Genomic DNA, 22,634 nt, shown 5'->3' with positions numbered 1-22,634 from the left:
GTCAACAATGTCAGTACAGGAAAATGTGTTGGGGGAAAAAGCCTAGCTATTTTAGCCATGACATGGGCTAGGATTCTGGAAATGGTGATGACATCAAAATAGTATTGCATTATCTTTGACAACTCAGCAAAAGACTTAACATATCTTCAGTCACCTTTTCCCCCCAAAAAAAATTATTCATAATCACTATAGTAAAAAACTCATGTTACAACTGATGTTATTTTTGTCAAGGATTTAACATTATCTATGATTTCTTTATATGTGATTGGACAGAATATTTCTAGGTGAAATAAAACTACATTCAACATGAATAATTTCATTTGAGATAGCATGTCCCCAATGAAAATAGAAAATAAATATATATATACAACAGATAAATGTTAGGGTAGCACTAAAATGTTCTAGAGCTGAAAGGTTTTCTCACACTGTAGTAGAATTATTCAATCCACATTAATATATTGTCCTTTTCTGCTAACAACTGATAACCATACCAGAGATTGCTGCATTCAGAACTCAGTACATATGTTGTTATTTAAAATTAACATTGAAAAAATCTAACAAACTTTCAAATTAGTTATGCAATAACTATCTAAAGTTCTGGATATATTTTTTATAAAATCTAAATATGAATTTACAAAATTTTGAGTTACCATGAAGATGCACAGACAATATATGTCATATGAATTATGCTCTCTGGAAAACACAGCAAAAGTTTACTAATTAACATTTTCAGCAACACATACTTGTGGTCCAAAATGAGCTTCAAGTTTCACCGGTTGTTTCTAAATTAATCATACTGCCAATTGAATATGATGTCTACCTGGGTGAGTGAACAAGAAGAAAGAAAAAAAAATTATATGAGCTACCACTCGCGCACAGATCAGAGCTCACCATAATAAACTGATAACATTAACTAGTATAACCTTTGCTATTCAACTGGAGGCTACAAGCACAAATGGTTCAAAATTACATATGCTCTGTTGTAATATCTTCACCACTTGGACGAGTATGATAGCCATGAAGTCTGAGGTCTAAGACTACCAATTACTGCAACTGTCAGTCTATCAGCAGTCACTTTCTGCATAATGTTTTTGCAAACATGGCACTTTTCCTTTACACCTGCATAGTCACAACAATATACAGTTTTATACAGTACCTCCAGTTGTTGGCCATTTCAGTACTTTCCCTACATCAGGTGCTGAGCCAATGAACACTTAAATATGAACAGCAATTGTTCTCAGACTAATATGGGGAATGATGTCTTCATCCCCTTGAATCAAGGGGATAATTTCTTGGACAAGCAATGATTCAACCACAATGAACATTCTTGAGTAAAAATGACAATGAGATGAAAATGGGCTGCTAATGACTGGGACATGATAATGATAACAGCAGTACAGATATCTTGCTATAATGAATGCTATGAGTTACGACTATGAGTATGGAGATGGCATTCAATGAATTACGAAGATGACAATTACAAAGGTGAAATGAGTCAGATGACAATGATATGATTGTGATTACTAGTATGTATTATTATTACTATCACTGAAAAAAAAACTGTTTAAAACATAGGATACTGTGATAAATTATTGCATTTTCCACAAGCTAGCAGTAAAAGAAAAAATTTTGTACTCTATGTAGTCGTTGAAAGTCAAGTGTTTTCAATGGCCAGTGCTAACTGAATGTAAAACGCAGCAAACACACCCGTATTGTTTTTAATCTTTCTTTCCAGCATTATTTCCATATTTCTGCAGCTTTGCAATGATTATTACTGATTTCCACATACTTTTACAAAATTTTATCTATAAATTATAGAAAAGAGAGTGGGTTGCAAAGTTTGATTTTATTTTACAAAATCCTTAACATGGACAATAACTTGCTTTTACTTCTTAACATATTAATAGGATAAAAATTTAATCATCTACTGGCACTGAATGGGTCCCACACTCAAAAACACATTTCAAAAATAATATTAAATATTCATCTCTTGTATAGATTTCTTTAAAGTTTTCAAAGATTATTCTGACCTATCTGCAATATCATTACCTGACAGTAGTTTCTTCTGTTACAATAAAAAAAATAAAAAAACCATTTCCATGAATTAATCATTTTGATTGAACATAAAAAAAACTCTTGCCTGCTTATTTGAAATTGAAGTCCCTTCTTTCATTTAAAAACTGTATTTTTTATTTAGATGATTTTCTCAATATTTCTGTGTATGTTGTATTTGTTTTATATTGCATTTACATTGGAACTTTTATGAACACTGTAAGTTAGACTGATAAGCAACTAACACTTTCTGAAATACATTTTAGAATGAACATTACAGTTTTTCCCATTTATTTCCACAAAATTTTGCTAATAGAAAAGAAATTATGATACAAACATCAAAACACAATTTCCTTTTCCAATAACACCCACTGTATTATTCATGTGCAATTTCAATATATTGTATTCAAGTTTACATAGCATCAAACTTAACCTTTTTCAGGTTATCATAGGAAATAAATCTAACAAAAACAATACTATGCTTTACCCAAAAGAAATTTTTTTTTATTTCAATGACTGAAAACATTGAGCATACACAACAAAGTTGCACGTTTTCCATGCATCATGTAATAATGAATACAGGCAGTCGCCACTTATCAGCATCATTGGTTAATGGAGTTTCAGTTTTAAGACACTTGGCTAACAATGTCGTTAACCACATTTTTGGTGGCGTAAGCGATTTTCGGCACCAGTAAGCAGTTTATCAGCGTCAGTAGGTGGTTTATTGGCGTCTGTAAGCGATTTTCGTTGCCGACAATCAATTTTATCAACATCATAAATGCCATTTATTACCATAATTACTGTGATGTTCCGGTTATCGATGACTTTTGGTTATCAGCGGTCAGCTGGGAATGGAACCCACACTGATAAACAGGGACTACCTTATTACCTGAATTCAAACCATATGAAAATAGTATAAAGTGTACCTCTTTATACCTGTTGGAATTTCCAAACCGGTTTTAACTCATTCAATAATGATTTTCATTTATAAAGGTATGTATTATGTCTTGTTCATAATTATTTAAAAGTTTACATGATCATGCTCTATCCACTAATGATTTTAACTTACATAACAGCTGTTTTGGAATTTAGCATTCTCATACTATAAAATATCTTTAATCTTCACATTTTAAAAACTAATTATTCATAAGCGAGAATATGAGTGGAATCAAATTTTTACAATAAAATTTATAGAATATGAATTCTATAAAACTCTAGCTAACCCAAAATAGATTCTTTGCCACTGCCCAATCTAAAAGAAAGGTCTTCCGTGATATAGGCTTACAATATTGTGTGAATATCTAACAAATGACACCCTGATATAAATGAAGTTATGTTCCATAGGATCTACCTATGTTAACAATATATATGACTAGAATAATTTATTTGACTTCTATAGCTGCTGAAATATGGTTGCAACAGATGTGGTCCTTATAAATTCACAATAACTCAATGTCTATATTAATTTTAATTGTTACATCATGAACTTATTGTTTTGAACATTATGAAAACAAATACATAAAGATCCAAACAGAAATACATTTCCTCACATCTACAAAATCTAACACTGAGTGGGGCTAGTTGTGTAATTGTGACTATTTGTAAGATTTCTATCAATATACAGGTTAAGCAAGCATATCTATATCTACACCTTAACCATATCCTCATTAATTGTTAACACACTGAAACCTACAGCCTCATATTCTAGTTCACCCCCTGCCCAAAGTTTTGTGATGAAACTCCTCAGTCCTAAGTAATAAGATTTTCAACTAGTACTTAAAAACATTCATAGCTTATCCACCCAAATGCTTTATATGATATTTCTTGATTACCTCACAGAACAGAGGAATATACAAGCTTTGGATTTTAAACTACATACAGTATGCCACATCAGACATTTTCTTTTTTTTCTTAAATGCTTATACAACCCTTTTCTACATTTAATATTTTGCAGAAATCAAGGAAAGCCTAACAAATTCAGCACTGAAATATATGCATGGATCCTGCAAAAAAAAAAAAAAAAAAAAAAAAAAAAAAAAAAAAAAAAAAAAAAAAAATATCACTTGAAAATTACCAGAATTCATTTTCTAAAAAAGTTTAGGGTATTTGTTGATTTAAAATATACTACAGTAAATCAAATATATATCATCCATTACAAATACCAAGAAATGCAAAAGTGCCAGATATGTAAGCTAATCAAATACAGAGATTTATCAGAATACCAATGCTGTAATTCTTATCCATACAAATGAAGATGAGGAAAAGTGGATAATGAATGTTGATAATGAAGTGATAAATGATCCATGGCATGATAAAATGACAATGGCAGGATGCTTGCATGATTCTTATCACAAAATAAGGAAAAGTAAATGTTAAAATTTTTACATTCTCGAGCAAGATTCCAATTGCTCCAACCTGTATGAAACTAGGATGTGTAACATACGATATATTCAATACACTATGGATAAAACACGAATAAATCAATCCCTGTGGAAAACAGTGACAACTGCTCGTTTACAGTTTCTATAATTTGCTAAAATAAATTTTAATACATTCTCTGTACCTATTCCATTACTAACCAATTAATGAGTCCCTAAATTTACAGTATCAAAATATGGAAAATATAGAAGTCTGTCAGATTTTTTTTTCCTATGGATTTTGATTACACACACTTGTACCCGTGCCATGAATCGTGAATTATTCACATCAAGGACCCATATTTGCTACAAAAGATTTTCTGGTTAGCGTCTTTGTTTTTTCAAAGAATTAATCATCTACCTCTGTATACCCTCCTTTCCTCAGGACATAAACTGGAGCTCTCTATATTCATGTTTAAAACCCTTAATTCCCAAAATTGCTGTATACACATAATCTGCAAAATTAGCCATAGATCCTCAAAAGGACACAACTAATCTGCAAATTACACACCTAATGTAAGAAGAAGAACGCTTCCAAGTGTGATCTGTAGATTAAAATTTGATCCAAAAGATGAGACTACTTGTGTTAATCTGCAAATCAGACATCAATCCTGAAAAGGATTACTTAATTGAGATCTGCCAAATTAGATCGTGATTACCCATGAAATTAATGGTTTTAATGATTTTATCTAAGATTATAAAGTTAGATATGCTGACATCTTGTGACCTGGTGCAATCAAAAAGTTCTGATAAGGTGAACTGTTACAAACTTTTAAGCAATAATTTCTGCAAAACTTATAATGGCTACTAACCCTATTTGAAAGATTTCCTTCAAAGAAAATTTTACTTAATTTACTAGATGGCCGATGAAAAAACAATTCACAACACAGTGCTCTCTCATATCCTTCTTTAAAATGTACAGTGCATTTCTTTCTAGCAGTATATGGCTATTACTTTGTGGGTGTGCATGTATGAATGGTACAGTCAGTGTGAAGAAAATTGTGACTAGTGGGTTGAATTATGCTCAAATGTTTAATAAAAGATCATTTCAATTATAATTCATCATAGAGACCATCGCTTGGGGTTGCACAGAAATTTACTGTGACTACACACTGTCTCGTTCATGCTTGGCTTCAAGCCTATACCTCATATTCCATTCCATTCCATTGTCCTGTTCACCAATATTTCCTATGATTAAAGTATAATCTTCCTGACTTTTATTGAACTACAGTACTGTAATCTACTTTACTTAAAATTGAACACGAATTCTTTACATTCTTTACATTTGAAGACAGAAAAGTAATGCAGATAAGTCAACAAGCAGATAAATATGTACTACAAAGAACCAAATTTACAAAAAATTTGAAGTGGTAATAAACTATTAAACTTGCCAACAACTGCATTAAATTTTATTACCTCAAAGAATTTACTCAAATTTTACACAAAGGAAAAGACCTACGGTACTGAGCAGTATAAAAACACAGCAGCTTGACAAAGTGTATGAATACTGTTGCATTATAGAAAGAAAGCAAGCAGCACATCTCTAATTCTTGCAGTTTTTGTTTGTTTGTATGGTGTTTTTACATTGCATGGAACCAGTGGTTATTCAGCAACGAGACCAACGGCTTTACGTGACTTCCGAACCACATCAAGAGTGAACTTCTATCACCGGAAATACACATCTCTAACCCCTCAGTGGAATGCCCAATAATCAAACTCGCCGCCAACCATACCAATCATGCCAGTAAGGCACTAATTCTTGCAGCAGTAAAGACACTAAGAGGTGCTAACAGAAGTCACCCACACAGGATATCTTGTGCTCAACTGAATCAAGCCTACTCTTGTTGGGAAAGAGAGAATCCCAACTTCAGACAGAATCCACTCAAGATAAAGACCCAGAGGGGCTGCTAACATCCCAATTGGTGATTAATTCAGTATTTCAATAATAGTATGACAAAAGCTTTGAAGTATGGATTTATATCATACTCTCAACAGATACAGGAAGCAAAATGAGCACTGCTCGTTTTTTTGGAAACATTATATGACATAATCTTGTATGGTTTTTGGAAGAATTCCAAGTTAAAAGGTTGTGTAACTATGAAAATTTTGCCCATGACAAAAAGCCTTATGATTGGTAACAAGAGATTACAATTTGGAGAGGTGGGAGACGACATTTTGGGAGCCAGATTGGATTCAAAATGTTATCCAAGATGAAGTCCTATCTTGATGTAGCAACTTACATCTCATCTACAATGACCTCACAAGTATAGTATTACTAAATTAGCAGCTATTGTAAACCAAAGTTTAGAGATTCAATGAATGCAGATGCTCTTCACTTACAAGGGCATGATTCACAGTATTTTCACATTATATCGGTGCAGTACCAATGCACCTTCAGTAGTTATCAAACTCAGAGTGAAGGGTACTTTTATGTACATCAAGGTGTCTTGCTGCAAATAGAGTACTAAGATAACATTGAGTAACTTGATAAAAATGTGTAAACTGCACCTCTTGATTGGAAAAATCAGGGCCAACACCACCAGTGGAAATTACTAATATACCAGTCTTTCACAATGTGAACTTATATATCTGAGTTCTTGATTCTGAAATTACCAAAATCAATTAGTATACTTCATTACCAACAGAAATTTTTTGGCTCTTATTGTTTATAGGTAATATAAAAAAAACCATTTTCAACAAATACAAGGTTCATCAAAATTTTACCCAATCGTAAGTCAAAGAGCAACTGTAACAATAAACTGTCCAAAAGCTTAACTTTTCAGCACCCTTAGGGAGCAATGAAAGGCTGGGGATTATATAATAAATGCAAGTCAGTTATATTCCGTTCGATTTTTCAAATTATTACTATTATTATATTTTTCCTGGTAAATTGATAAAACTGTTTGGTTCCTTAAAACTTTCAATTAAACCCTGGAATTTCAACTGGATGATTAAATTTTCCTCAGATAAATTTAGTCTGTTTATCATGACATTGCAAATCGAGTTTTGACAGTCTTCTGGAGATGGAGAAAACAAAACACTTTTTCACAGACCCCTCTTCTTGAGATGGACTTTGCACTGTAATCATTTTCCAGGGCTTTGCTTGTAAAAGAACATTCTATTATTTCTCAAATGGAATGAGACTAGAGACACATTTTGAAGGTCTGGCCTTCTGATAATTAAAAAGGATTGGATAGTCTACACATGATCATTTCCAAGAAAATCCAAACCTAACAGTAATGCAACATAGTTAGCTTAAATTAACCTGAAAATTACACAGTATTCAACTTAATAAATATATATACCCTAAAATGAATCATACTGTAGCTGCTGATTAGTTGAGGTGTTACTTTACGACAACCAAGATAACCATTTCCATTGCATACTGGTACAACATCTGGCACTGACCATTGTCTGCTCATCCTCCAGTGCACAAGGACCATATGGAGAAAATCGGAAAACTACCTCACAGTCCTACCTGTGGCATAAGTTTGAATGGTTGAAAATCTTCAGAAAAACTAGGTCCCAACCACAATACAAGGAGGATTAATCATTTACTTGCGAGTTTCAGAAGAACATTTAAATTATTTCTTGAGCACATTACGAAATCTTATTGAGTCACTTCATGATTTACACCATCCCCATTCTGGAGTATACAAATATTATCTAGCCATAGCCTATCCCATTCTACATTTATGAAATATTCACACAGCTTTCATTAAAATATTTTTGGTAAACTTATTATGCCCTATAATTTTCATATTCCTTTTTTCATTACTTGTTAGTCTTAAAAGTGTGTGGGCACAAGTTAATTAAATTCAAGTTTAGTCTTTGGTTTTGTGGCAGCCAAGCATTACTAAGCAAATGAATATTCCCTTAATTTAGCAGATTTCTACACACTTTTTGGACCTATTAATCCAGTAATAAAAAAAATCTTATAAGAAATAAGAACTGTTCCCCATTTGCATAATTCAAAAAACCAGATTTTAACAATTTATTTCCAAGCCACCTTGATCTACAATTTCCTTGAATTAAGGTAGTTCAGTCACACACACTCGCCCAGATGGATACCTTTTCAGTGTGTGACTTGTGTCAATGTCCATTCCCACATTAGCCGAGTAGCTGAGAAATAGAAGGCAATACATATTCCAACTGAATCAATGCCAATTTCAAATGACTTTCATTACCTGGTCACAAGATATCATACCTATAATTTTACTCCTCAAAGAATTTGTCTTGCTAATAATATCTAATTAATCAAAACTAATTCCTGAAACTCTATGATCATAAACTACTTTAACACAACACTAGATACGTAAAAAAAACATGCTACCGATTAAAAAGTTATAGGGCATACACACCGTGTTCCAAAGTACATTTCAAATAAATAAAAAGCATTACACTTGAAGTAGATGTGACTCACTCATAACATTATCCTATATAAATTTTTTTTCACCTGATTAAAACATACTATTTACACTCATAACAAATACTACTAAAATTTTTTGCACCTGATTAAAACATACTATTACACTCAAAAATAACAAATACAAAATAAATCTGTGAACAATTAGATTTGGAAAAAAATATTCGATTTTCTGTGCATACCATAATCTATTCATATATGTCCTTTTCATGGTTTAAAAAATTAGACATTCAACACCTCAAAACCCTTCAATATATACTCACTCTATTACACTTCCTAACTTAAAAAATGATGACAAAACTCCTCAAAATTCACTTGAAGACTCAGTAAACTGAAATGACCAAAGTCCTGAGGAAATTGCCCAACACATTATAAAAAAGGGCTCAACATAAGTATAAAGAAAAAGACCAGAGTAAAGTACTGTACTCCTATATAAATTACTGACATTGAATTATGTCAAACTACTGACATTGAATTATGTCAAGTAGGATGATTCAGCATCCCGCCAGGCAGCAAAACACCTCCCTTTAATGCCTTTAAATTGCATATCATTAATTGTAACAGCTTGCTATGGCAAATTTCTATTAAAATTAATTAAACGAATATTAAGAAGTGAACATTGTATGTAATAAAATCGTATGTCCAGTAACAAAAAACGCAAAACAAGAGCACTAGCACTTATCACACAATATTAGGAAATGTTTAAACTTTCAATTAACAAGATTACCCAAGAACTCAGTATTAACAGATACATTAACAAATTCAATTAATTAATTTGAATATCTTAATGTAATACAGTAGTATTAAAAATCATTGAAAATGAACACAGCTAGAAGAAAAATAAGCTGTCTCCACCACACAGAATATCTGGCATAAAAATACTGAAGAGTATTCATGTTCAGGTGCTCCAAACATGCGTGAGATACATCACATCTACCTAAGCAAGTCTATAAAGTTACTGTAACAATTTTCTTGCTTCTAATGCAGGGTCCAAGGATTAAAATCATAAAGGCACCTGTCCTAAGTTTGACAGCCGACATTAAAATATATATTTCTGAGTACAACAGATGTAAAATTCTTTATCAATCCATATCATTTTATGGAAGAATTAATCCTAACATATAATGTAAATAAAAATAATTGCAAATGTGTTATAACAGGAAATATCCAAGTAAGATTCCACAAGTACTAGAAGTTGCCACTGTTTTCCACACCTAAACCAACAATACAAACCTATAAAAAAACCAAAGTTTACTCCTTGGGATTTGTTTATGAAGTTTTTCTCTGATATTAACACCATTTTCCTAACCTTGTGACAATTTACTCTTTAACATAACATTCAATATGTAAAATATCAAAGCAAACTGATACTTTTTAGGTATCAATATTGCAATGTCTGACATAAAATTAACTTGAAATGAGTCATTACCAATTGGTAACTTAGCACAATCCTTACAACAATATATGATATAATTTTTTCTATATATTTTGAGATTATCAATATTTTACTAAATTATCACTTTAACATTTTGCAATATATATATATATTATATTATACATATATATATATATATATATATATATATATATATATATATATATTATATATATATATATATATATATATATATATATATATCTATATATATATATATATTATATATAATATATATATATATATATACAGTGTTTCCCCATATTTGCAGGGGATGCATACCAGACACCACCCCCCCGTGAATAGCGAGAATCCACGAATAGGTGAGGCCCCTATAAAATGCTTCAAACTGCCTATTTTGTAATTAAAACTCAAGAACCCACTAAAAATGTTTATACCTGGATTTTCAAATAGTTTTATCACAAAGTGCATTTATGATGAAATTGATAAAAAAAAACAGGAATTTGTGGATATTTCTTATAGAAAAATACCACAAAATAGCAAATTTTCTGCGAGTAATGGGGGCACATGTTCCAGAGAGTAATCTGCAAATATGTGAGTCCACAAATACAGAGGGGTCCACTGTGTATATATGTATATGTATATATATATATATAGTATATATATATATATATATATATATATATACATATATACACAATATATATATAAAATATATATATATGCAATATACATACATACAAACACACATAGATATTAATATACTATATACAACAACATATAATATACATATTATATACATATATATATATTATAATAATATATTATATAATTAATATTAATTATAATATAATATAATATATATATTATATTAATAATAATATATAAAATAAATATATATGTAATATACATACATACATATATATATATATATATATATATATATATATAATATAATATATATATATATATAATATATATATATATATATATATAAAATATAAAAGATAAGTACTACAAAATCACAATATTATCCTTAATACAACAATGTATTTTACTATCTAGTAAAGAGAATGATGATGATCCCATTCCACTATAACTGTATAATGTACCTACTATGGCTGTATGTGTATCAAAACTAGTTTCTATATATGAGGTGAAAAGGTAAAGTTTGCAGTTGGAGGGAGAGGAAAATAGAGGAGACTTGGCAGAGATACAGGCAATAAGACGCAGGATGCGAGACACATGTGGGAGTTCTAGAGAAAAAAAAAATCATCATATAAATAGAGAAGTAACTTCTAAAGCATAGGACACAGGCACAGACCAGAGATTACACATGAAAAAGGCAGAAGATATAAAAATTAGCAAGTAATAAAAAACTAATACACATCACGATGCCTAACATCATGATTATTTTTTCCTTGAGTAATATATTGTATAAAGTATATACACTCATAATAGGCTATGTTAATTTTGAGCTAAAGGACTATGTGGTAAGGATGTCAAACTGAAATATAAAATAAATATTACTAACTTTTTGAAGGAATAAGCAAAACTAAAGTCATACATTAGTAATGTTAAACTGTAAGATATACAGGTGGTTACACATGCTTCAAATTACAAAATATGAAAAAAAAAGGGTTTGATAAGAATGGGACTCAACACTGGGGAGATCATACAAACAGATGAGGAAATCTTTAAGATTTCATCAAAAAAATACAAAAAAAAGATAAAATAAATATCTCTGCTCGCCTGTTTTGCAAGTAAAATAAAAAAACTACCTTGAAATTACAGCACAGAAATATTTTGATCACAGAATAAATGTTTGTAGTTCTTAATGCTTTTATCAAAGGATACAGACTAAAAAGGTTTTGTGAAATGCAATTTTGAGATTGATATGATCCTCCTTAAGTACAGTTCTTCAAGTGATTCAGATATGCACGTTTTTTCTAAAATTTAAAATCATCACAGCTACAGCCTCTTTACTCAAATTGTTTATGTAATGCCTCATATTAAATATCTTGTAGTAAACAAGAGCAAAAGAGGAAAATTGCCTTATCATAACCAGTTTTTTTTCCTTTATTACAACAATGTTGTCATCATAACAACATTATGCTGTAGTTCAGATTTCACAATTATCTATGTTCTTACTAGCATATCAATCATCGGCAATTTAGAATTCAACCTTAAAACTCAGTAACCTCCACTTTACGACTTATGGTGAAGACAAATAGAACTTTATTAATCATTCGCTAAAGGCATTGATACAGCAAATTATTCACAACCAAAAGTTACTTCCCATACCAAAATAAAATTATTATTCTCATTAAGTGGCACTTCAATATTTTTCAAATGAACCAGATAGTAGTCTTTATTTTTGTTAATAAATTCTATAAGCTACCTTAATTTTTTCAAGTACGTAGTACTGTAATGTTTTTTCAAAACAAAAGCTTAAGGTTGCAATAACCTTTTATTGTCTGATTGCACCCTTTTATTGTCCTAAGTAACTTCTGCGCATCAACTGACGTCTTCCCATTTAAAATATTGACACCATATTCAGTGGGAATCAGTTTATGCCTATTGTCTGATGAAACAATGTTTTTCTATTCATAACATGGGGCATTTGTAAATATTTTATAATAGTAACAAATAATCTCCTAACATATGTTGTTCAATTCTTACTCTGTTTCACACTGCATGGAAACTATCTTTGGCTAACTTTTTTTGATGAATAACGGAAAACATTTTTTCATGGAATGTAGCCTTGGATGGTCGTTTCACTTTTGATAGCCCCATACAAACATCAATATTTTTCCATTCAAAAGTAACAATTTAAAAATAAAGTTTATGAGAAAATGAAAAATGCAAATACTATCTTCTGGATCAGACTACCATAAAAGCAACTTAGTGTAGCTCTAATTCAACAACTAGCTACATTGGAAAAGTAGTTGGATCTGAAATCTATGGCAATGTTAATATGAAGGCAATGCTACTAGTAATTCCCCCCAATTTTTCATTCTTGAGATTCATTTATGCTTTGTTAAGTTCATCTTCCTGTACCTAGCACTTCAATGAGTATTCTTACTAAGATCAAAACAAGGGAAGTTTAAAAAACTGATGATCCTTATTAATGAAACGCCAGAAACCTTTGTGGTATATTACATGGATAAGTAGCAAATATTGCTAAACTTCCAAACTGTACTATAATACCGAGATACTCTGAAGTTCAAGAAGCACAATAGTCTTATATGAGTGAAAAACTCCATAACCACAGTAAAATTTCCTGCCTTATATTGAACTTAAGCCCTCTGTCTTGCAAGAGATGTGCTATTCATCAAGCTCCTAGAATTCAGAGAGATGGGGAAACTTAATTTCTTGCATTAAGCACTCTACCAATTCTTGATGTGTTAGCTGACAAATTGGCAAAGCAGATGTAACTAGTACAACATATTGAATAAAGCAAGTAAATCAAGTTGGAGAAAACTCCTTCGTTAATAACAGCGCACAATTTTAATAAGCTGTCGTACTGCACCTAAAATGAACTCAAATTCTACAGGTGGAAGATCAAAATGCCATAGCTGGTTTTACAGTAAAATGAGCCTAGTCTTTGCTGCAATAAGGTTAGCCATCAACTGTAACATTTTAACATAAATTCTATTTGTGAGTTGTGACATACAATTTTTATTCTAGAAAGTTAGCTGTGGTGTGTACTCAAAAATAAATTACATAGTATAGTTTCAAATGCCAAGAAATGGCTTTCACAAATGATATTTTTATTACTGCTTTTGCTCTCTCTTTGTGATATTGCTCATCACTGAGTTATTCTTCATTCCATTATTCTCTCTTTATACTCATCAAAAGCTTCCTTTTCCCGATCCTTGCACTCAATATTCACGATCAAAACAAAGTATACACCAAACTCACTGCAAATGCAGAGTGCCCAAATAAAAAATATTAAATAAAACATATGGTTGTATCCTATTTCTTGATGCTGCCTCTCCTGCAGGTAATGTGGTTGTTTTTTATTGTAATAAACAGAATATCTTGCCCTAGAATGACATGCGTCTAAGTTTTCAAGTATCTTACACACACACTTTAAGGCTGAAGATATAGCTATGCATCATTCACATATTAATAAAGTCCAAGACCACTCAATATTCAATAGCAGCTACACACAGCAAAGCTTGAACTAGAGGTAATTATCAATAGTGGGGAGGTGAAATCCCTCTTAGAAACAAAAACTTTTAAATTGCATATTGTAGCGATTTGATTATTTTATGACGACATCAATTTTCATATTCGAAAGTTTAACATCTCCCAGTTTTAGATATATTTTACATCCCTTAGATGTAATACAAGGGTCACCAACCTACTCTACTTTTGAGTTATTGTGGCTGAAAGTCTAAACCGTATTTTCATGTTTTAAAGCCACTTACTTATGCCAATTAAAATATCAATGCTTTGCTAACACAGAAAGGAGGTTTGGGTGCCATCATATACCACTCTCTAAAAAAGACCAGCTCCTGTTAATTAAATATCAATTAATTAATTTCTGTGTACTTCAGATCTAATGATATAAAGGCTATTCCTCTGCACCTGATTAACAAATTACTTAAGGGAAGAAGATCAAAGCTCAAAATTGCTCACTCCTGATCACAATGAATCAAGATTACACAGCCTGAACAAATCATGTCTCTAAAGAAGCACTTTTATCTATATGTACTTGCATTTTGTTGTATTTAGTCAAATTTGGAACCATGAATTGCTTTTCAACGATTGATCTGACTGAAGAGTTGTTTAAATAATTCATGTAGTCACATGCCAGACCCATGAACCTCCTGTGATACTGTGATCACTTAATGTCTTATGTTCATTTGATTAATATTAACATCTGGAATTCCAGTTGTACTGAAACCCTCATGGTACCAAAGAGACCTTAAACTTATATGATTGGCAGGAAAAACAGAGTAAACGCTGGGTGACACGATACCCAAAACCTTGGTTATGATGACAGGCTCCTCTTGTAAATCACAGTAGTTGAGATTAAAAGCTGTACCCTCAACAGGTTAAGAAATAATTCAAAATCACTATTTCAAATACCTTTGCAGAGTGCCTCCACATTATGAATGAACCCTTCTGCAACACTGCTAATGAGGATAACAGGTAGGAAAGAAGATACAGAAAATAAAGATCACCCAAGGGTTCTTCAAGATGGACCACTCTCTCTAACAGGAAGACAGCCCAGGTAACAGATGGCAACCTCAAAGAATGACACAGCATCGACAATACCGTTGTCTAGATCTACCTTCTGCTGGCTGTGGTGTTTGAGGAGCAAAGTATGCGTGAACTTTGATATTAGGCAGATGACTCTGAAAAAGTGAGATAAACTGAAAACTAGAATTTATATTAGGCTGATGACTGAAAAAGAGCTTAAGGAACTGAAAACTAGCATTTACTCTAAATACCTCAACAACTGATCATCCATGCTGTTAAGTGGTCAGGTCACATAATCTAAACCTGTAACACAAATATGCATGTACCATATTCTGAATTTGTAGTTTGTAGGAATTAGAAAAAATACTTTATCCAAAAAATGTAAAGAAAAATTAAAGAAATAGTGGCAAAAATAACCTTGAACCTAGAAAACCTTTTTGTAAATATGATACATAAACCATCTTGTAAATGTTTTCATTATAGTATACCTACAATTTATGAAATCCCCTTAAGGTTTAGTTTGGTATTATCATTATGAATAAAAAGGGTAACAATAATATATCTTTACTCAAGAAATGAATTTAAATGAAAAATGAAAATAAAAAATGACAAATTTTAAATCCATTTGTATTTTTCATAACAAAAAACTTTCGCTCTTAACGTAAAGATAAAGTCTCTGGTGCTAACTGGAGTCCAGTTAAATACACCACAAGGAATTGGTGGCAACAGGCATCTGTCAATAGGGAGAAGGAGAAGCTACGCAACCTGCTTTACCCCAGCTACGCATCTTCAAGTATAGTATATATGACAACCTACCATAGTGGAAATGTTTCCATTACGTATATGCCTATAAGTGACAAAAATTCTCAAGGTCTAGTAAAATTGTATGACTTTATGATCCTTAAAAAGGCAACATAATGAATAAATAATGAATGGGATTTTGTTGTTTATCATAAAAACTAATTCAAGCCAAAGATAGCCAGTCAACAGCAACAGCAGTCATTCACCCTAGTACTGACCATACCAAATATGAATTCATTGAATTAGATGGAATAAGCATTTTTACTATTAGTTTTTCTAAAATAGTTCTGTAAATCTTACACTCCATAGTACAAAGCAAAAAAAATTTACTCCATAAAACACTTGCCTCTCGCTATGTAATAGTGGATAGCAACATAGGTGATCCAGAAAATAAAGGATCAAACTTGCTTAATGACACCAATAATTTTATTCACAAAAACTAGCCTGGCACAGAATCAGACCAAACCCAGAACACTCTTTCAATTTTTTTTTTCTTTTTACATTCCTGAGATATTTAGCCTGACTATGACACTTTTTCACTGTAACATTCAATCTTCACTATGCAATGCTTGCACTAACATATTTATATTCTTTTATCCATCTTCTTATGACTACAAGTGCTACCTCTTCCCTAAATCTGTACCTCTCAGACATGCCAGACACTCAAACTCTAGTTCCTTGTCATTTGGCCAATTTCATGCATCACAAAGGTGCAATATTATTATTTTCAAATCCCAGCTCCTCACAAGAGAACAAAAATATGTGGCGATTGCATGTCTAAACAGTAGAGATTCTTACACCACTTATGGGGCAGAATGCATTTGCATCCCAAGACAAATGCCCTTCATATGGAACAATATCAATGATCAATGTTGCATCATTTTATGCCTTTCTGTCATACTTTTCCTTTGGTCTCTTCACACCTAAATGTACCGTTAAACTTTAGCTTGGACCAGTTTCCTTTTTATTTACAGACAAATCATTTAGTCAGTCATACTAAATATAATATTGAATGGAAGAGGTTTGGTGGAGGATGATGCCTTTGACAGAAGGCAGTGGAGAAGGCGCATCAGGCAACTGACCCCTTAATGTAGGGATAACAGTGGGAAAGAAGACAACTAAATATAATATTGCTGTACTCTATACGAGGCTTCAGCAAACAATCTTGCCTTGGAATGTGTTTGTGATCCTCAAATGTGTGCAGAACCACAAGCTTCTGAAGGGTTCATGTACAGCATGGAAATATTAGACTCAAAAGGGGTGATCCCTAGAAATTTTTCTTCAGTGTGAGAAGAAAACAAAAACAGACAAAGTTAAGTTGGTGCAATTAAGAGACAAAGCAAGGCATAATTTTGTCAGGAACCCATTATAGCATGTAATGCAATTAAAGAAAAGTTTAACTACAAATATACAATCAGAATTAATTTAATCTATCATCAAGTAACTTTACCAATCACTTTGAAAAAAAGGGAAAAAAGGGGGCATAAGTGCCATGGGCATGTTTGCATTCAGAATATAGCCTAAGAAATAAATAAATAAGGGCTACACCTATTAAGGGCCAACCTTGAATCTTTCCAAGGGAAAGGACCATACCTTAAGTCTTTTGATGCCTGCCCGTGTTATTAGTTGACAATCGTAAAGCTCAATACGCTGAAGATTGTGACAAGAGAGAAGATGATCCAAAGATGCATCAGTGATAAGGGGACAATTGTCTAATTCAAGCACAGCCAAATGTTCTGTTGAGCATGGTGATACTCCAAGATGACGAATACCTTCATCTGTAATCAGCTCACAATGCGATAAACTCTGCAAAAATAATTTCAATTAATACTGATCTAACAATGTCAAAAACATATACATATAGCTTGACAAGACCAGCCCGAGAAGAGCCGTTGGGAGGCTCAGAGGTCTGGATAAAATAATCCTTTATCATTAATAATAATAATGTCTTGACAAGACTCTTCAATAAATGTCAAATAATTCCATATTGGATTATCTTACAAAGTTATGTAAGATTCTTTGACATTACCTTTAGTTACTTTAGGATCAAATTTACATTAAACTGCTAAATTCTACTCATAACTCTAAGAGATACAATGGTAGGCAGTACCACAGATTCAGAAATAGAGTTTGAATGATCGTAATCAACACGACTTATCTCTCTGAGTGATCTTTCTTAAATGACATTTTTCTTCTTTTTTATAATGAAAATTTCAGATTTAAAACTCCAGAAAGTAATGACAAAATTTTGTTTCAAAATAAAACATTGCAATTTTTTAAAGTAAATTGTATTTCCTAACTATACAATTAGATGAAACATTAACAACCACCACAAAATCAATAAACAGAAATCAGGACCCTCATTATGGCAAAAAAGCAAATGGGAACCATAAAAAGGGAAAAGTAGTGAATAACAATGCACAAAGGGAAAAGTAATAACAATCCAAGTCATCTGCAAAAGAAAAGTGATGTAATAACATGAAAAATAGGAAATTATGGAACATTAAATGAAAAACCTAAACTGAAAAATGGGTATCTAAAGAAGATCTCTCTACATCTTATCCCAAAGAATGTAGGTCTCAAGGGTGATGAAGGTATTTAGATGAGATTTGCTATTTCTGTCCACCATGTATAGTATGTTCTATCCTCTGTAAACTTGGGACGATGTGCACTTTAGAAAACTGAAATATATTTTTGTAATTCTTAGTGCAAATCAATGTGAGTTGTAATTCATACAACCACAAAATATTATGAATGAAAGTCCAAGAATAAAGCTTACACAACAGTCCAAATCCCAAAGATATGCACCAGTAAACAAAACAACAAAAAAAAAACAAAAAATTCTTACAAGTTTCTCGAGTCTTGGACATCCTGAAGCTAAATGATTTAAAGTGGCATCAGTGATCAGCACACAATCTTCTAAGTCAATTTTCTCAAGCATTCGACAAGTCTGAAAGAAAAGCATACAGATAATCAGTGAGAGAACAGAGAAAGTGAGACTGACTAATAAACTGATAAATACTAACATATTATATTGCCCAGCACCTAATCTGATCCAAGGCTTGAAGTAGTCAGGTGAAATGGAACAGCCATATTAAAAAAGAATCTTCCTACAGGAAACTGATTGTTCATATTATCAATTGGATATACATATATAATCTTCTTGACCTAAGCATTTAATATCTGAAGTGTATAAGTTAATGTGTATTTTTGGAGCCACTCATCTTCATTGTTCTTTTTAATCTGGTTGAACAAAAAGCTCTCCAGTGATCTCTTTAATCTTTGCTAATTTATTTAGCTCTCACAGGGTTACATAAATTAATATTCAATTAGGTTTCATTTATTAAATTACAGCTTCTCAAAAATTTAATAACTGGATTACTTATAAATTTATTAAACTTTGTTTCAAAAACTTGACATTCCTCATCAAACATGTTTTGGACATTCACGCAAACAAGATTTGATCTACATACTACACATATACAAATGAAATAATGTGGGCTATTCATCAAATATCCGTACATCAAATGAGAGTGACCAATTCTAAGGCCAGTCAAACTTTAAATCATTTTATGTTAATTAATAACTATGTCATAAGTTTGCACTCAAGCTTCTGTAAATAGATGCTTCTTACTAATACACATTCTACTTATATCAGTGGTCTTCTGGGTTACTCAACTGGAATGTATTCACTTTCCCAGATATACTTCAAAACACTATATAACACCTGTGGATGCACAGGGTAGCTAGTTTCACCAGATCTTCCTCTTCTTAAATAAAATATGTTGGACTATAACCATCTTCCATGTTTACTGAATACTAGATTTAATCTAATTTCAAAACATTAGATATAATCACCTAACTTACATCCATTAACACCAGTTTGTTTCACTTTCCGACTTTTTAATTTATGTCTCACACATAAAGGAAAATACATTGCAAGACACAGTAAACTCTTACCCGAGCCAAAGCCTGAAATCCATTGTCTGTGAACTGTGAGCATGATGCAACCTCAAGGGTCTCAAGATGTGTGCAGTGCTGAGATAAAACAACAAGACTAGTATCTGTTAGATGTACACAATTGCTCAGACACAAATAACGGATCTTCACACAGTTTTCTGCTAAGGCAACCACTCCTCTGTCACTTATTGCCTGTTGAAAAAAAAAAAGTATTAAAGGTATAACATTCCATACAATGATGGCAGCAATGTTTTAAAAGTCTAGTGAATGAATACTATCATGAATGAATAATACAAACTAGAGGTGCCCATAGAATGAAATTCTTTCATAAACTCAAAGATATTTGATAGGAACACAGTTTAACTCATGTACGATTTTCCTGAAGGATTTGTTCTTAAATGAGAATTTAAAATAGATCAAAATAAAGTTATAAAAGTTAAATAGCTAGCTAAGAATGACCATAGGGAGCAGTAAAAAGTAAAAAGAGGAATGCATTTCATTTGGAGCTGAGAGAGAACAAGTTTGTAAAGCAAGCTTTAAGTGGTACTATGAACAGTGGAAGACATTGAAACACTAGGACAAAGACCACAAGGAAGACCAATAAAACCATGGCATAAAGAGTGAAACCAAGACCTAACTAAACCAGATGGGAATTCACGGAAAAAGTGCACAAGAAGAGAGCGCTTATGTTGTACCTAATGTCACAAAATGTAAATTTGATAAAAAAATCTTAATGATGGTGACCATGAATATTCCACAAACATTTATTATCTTTAAAATGACATTGTTATGATACAATAAAAGTTTCATACATACTTACCTGGCAGATATATACATAGCTATAGACTCCGTCGTTCCCGACAGAATTTCAAATTTCGCGGCACTCGCTACAGGTAGGTCAGGTGATCTACCGCCCTGCTCTGGGTGCAGGGCTAGGAACTATTCCCGTTTTCTAATCATAATCTCTCTTCCACCTGTCTCCTGCGGGGAGGCTGGGTGGGGTTCTTCAATTGTATATATCTGCCAGGTAAGTATGTATGAAACTTTATTGTATCATAACAATGTCATTTTCATACATTCAAACTTACTGTCAGATATATACATAGCTGATTGACACCCTTTGGTGGAGGGCAAGAGACAGCTAACTAACTGACTAGACAGGTAAACAACATATGTTGTAGGTATAAATAAACCTTAGTTCCTACCTTCTTAGATGAAGACTTCGTGGCTACCGCCTAGGAGTCTGCTTCATCTCAAGAACCTTAGCGAGATAGTGATCTGTGGCCAAGAATTCTTGTGGATCTGTCGATGGGTCTCTTCCACTTACTCGACAGAATCCTAAATGGCGTTTGTCAATGGAGCACATCCGCTTATATGACAACACGCACTAATTTAAGGAGCACACAACCAATCCCGATCACCCGATCCTAACCCGTGTTAGTTCTAAGATTGACCTAGAGTTATCCCCAAACTCTTTGCAAACAACCACAAATTCGAAAATCATACATACAAAAAAATAACAAATTTTTGTACCCCTCTAATAGTCAGATGTCACTCGATTTTCAAATAAAGAGAAGTGAAGGCCGCCTGTGCGACAACTGACACTCCCATCAACCGAAAACCCGAGAACACATCCGACAAGAGGGTACGTACATATTTTAAGGATTGGTGCTTTCTCCTTTACCCAGAACCGTCTGTGCTGACACAAACGGACCTAACGAAAAGCATTTATCATACGTAACTCGTACGTCTTTTAATAATGGGATGCAAACACAGAGTTGCATCTCCAATAAGTTGTATCCAAAATGTTCTTTAGTGACATATTTCTTTGGAACGCCACCGAGGTTGCGATTGCTCTAACTTCGTGGGCTCCCACTCTTAGGAGATTCAAACGAATCATCTGGACACTTTCTTATGAGCTTCTGTGATAACACTTCTCCACAAAAGAAGGCTAATGCGTTCTTAGACATTGCTCTCTTGGGGTCTTTCACTGAGCACCAAAGACTTTTCTGCGAACCCCCCAAACTGCTCTTCTTCTGTCCAGATAAAACTTTAGAGCTCTAACTGGGCACAGGGATCTTTCTGCCTCTCTGCCCACCAAGCTAGAAAGTCCTTTAACTTCGAAGCTCCTGGGCCAGGGATTCGAAGGGTTTTCATTTTTGGCCAGAAAAAGGACTGAAATGAACAAATTGCTGAGTCTCCTTTGAAGCCAACTCTTGATTCAAGGGCGTGCACTCACTGATTCTTTTTTGCCGTTGCAAGAGACATCAGAAACAAACACTTTCTCGTGATATTACGGAACGAAGCAGTGTGAAGTGGTTCGAATTCATCTGATGAAAGAAATTTAAGAACCACAATCTAAGTTCCA

General features: G+C 32.5%; 1 protein-coding gene and 1 long non-coding RNA gene across 4 annotated transcripts in view; both read right to left on the bottom strand.

Moving 5' to 3' along the window:
- Window positions 1–300: 300 nt before the first annotated feature.
- Window positions 301–10,450, bottom strand: LOC135208800 (uncharacterized). The gene is made up of 2 exons (XR_010313221.1): window positions 8,981–10,450; window positions 301–8,925 (listed from the first exon to the last, which is right to left on the bottom strand). It is a non-coding gene; the product is annotated as an uncharacterized LOC135208800 (long non-coding RNA).
- An 858-nt stretch (window positions 10,451–11,308) lies between these two features.
- Window positions 11,309–22,634, bottom strand: part of LOC135208799 (F-box/LRR-repeat protein 20-like) — a 57,435-nt gene continuing 46,109 nt past the window's right edge. For all 3 annotated transcript variants that reach the window (XM_064241329.1, XM_064241331.1, XM_064241332.1), the window contains exons 7-10: window positions 20,267–20,458; window positions 19,155–19,256; window positions 17,900–18,112; window positions 11,309–15,660 (exon numbers count right to left, since the gene is read on the bottom strand). In XM_064241329.1, coding sequence (XP_064097399.1) covers window positions 15,553–15,660; window positions 17,900–18,112; window positions 19,155–19,256; window positions 20,267–20,458 — 615 coding nt within the window. In that variant the 3' untranslated portion in view covers window positions 11,309–15,552. The remainder of the gene's footprint in view (window positions 15,661–17,899; window positions 18,113–19,154; window positions 19,257–20,266; window positions 20,459–22,634) is intronic.

Source organism: Macrobrachium nipponense, chromosome 35 (genome assembly GCF_015104395.2).
Source record: "Macrobrachium nipponense isolate FS-2020 chromosome 35, ASM1510439v2, whole genome shotgun sequence".
NCBI lineage: Eukaryota > Metazoa > Arthropoda > Malacostraca > Decapoda > Palaemonidae > Macrobrachium > Macrobrachium nipponense.
The sequence above is the reverse complement of the archived record's forward strand: the minus strand, read 5'-3'. Positions and strand labels throughout refer to the sequence as shown.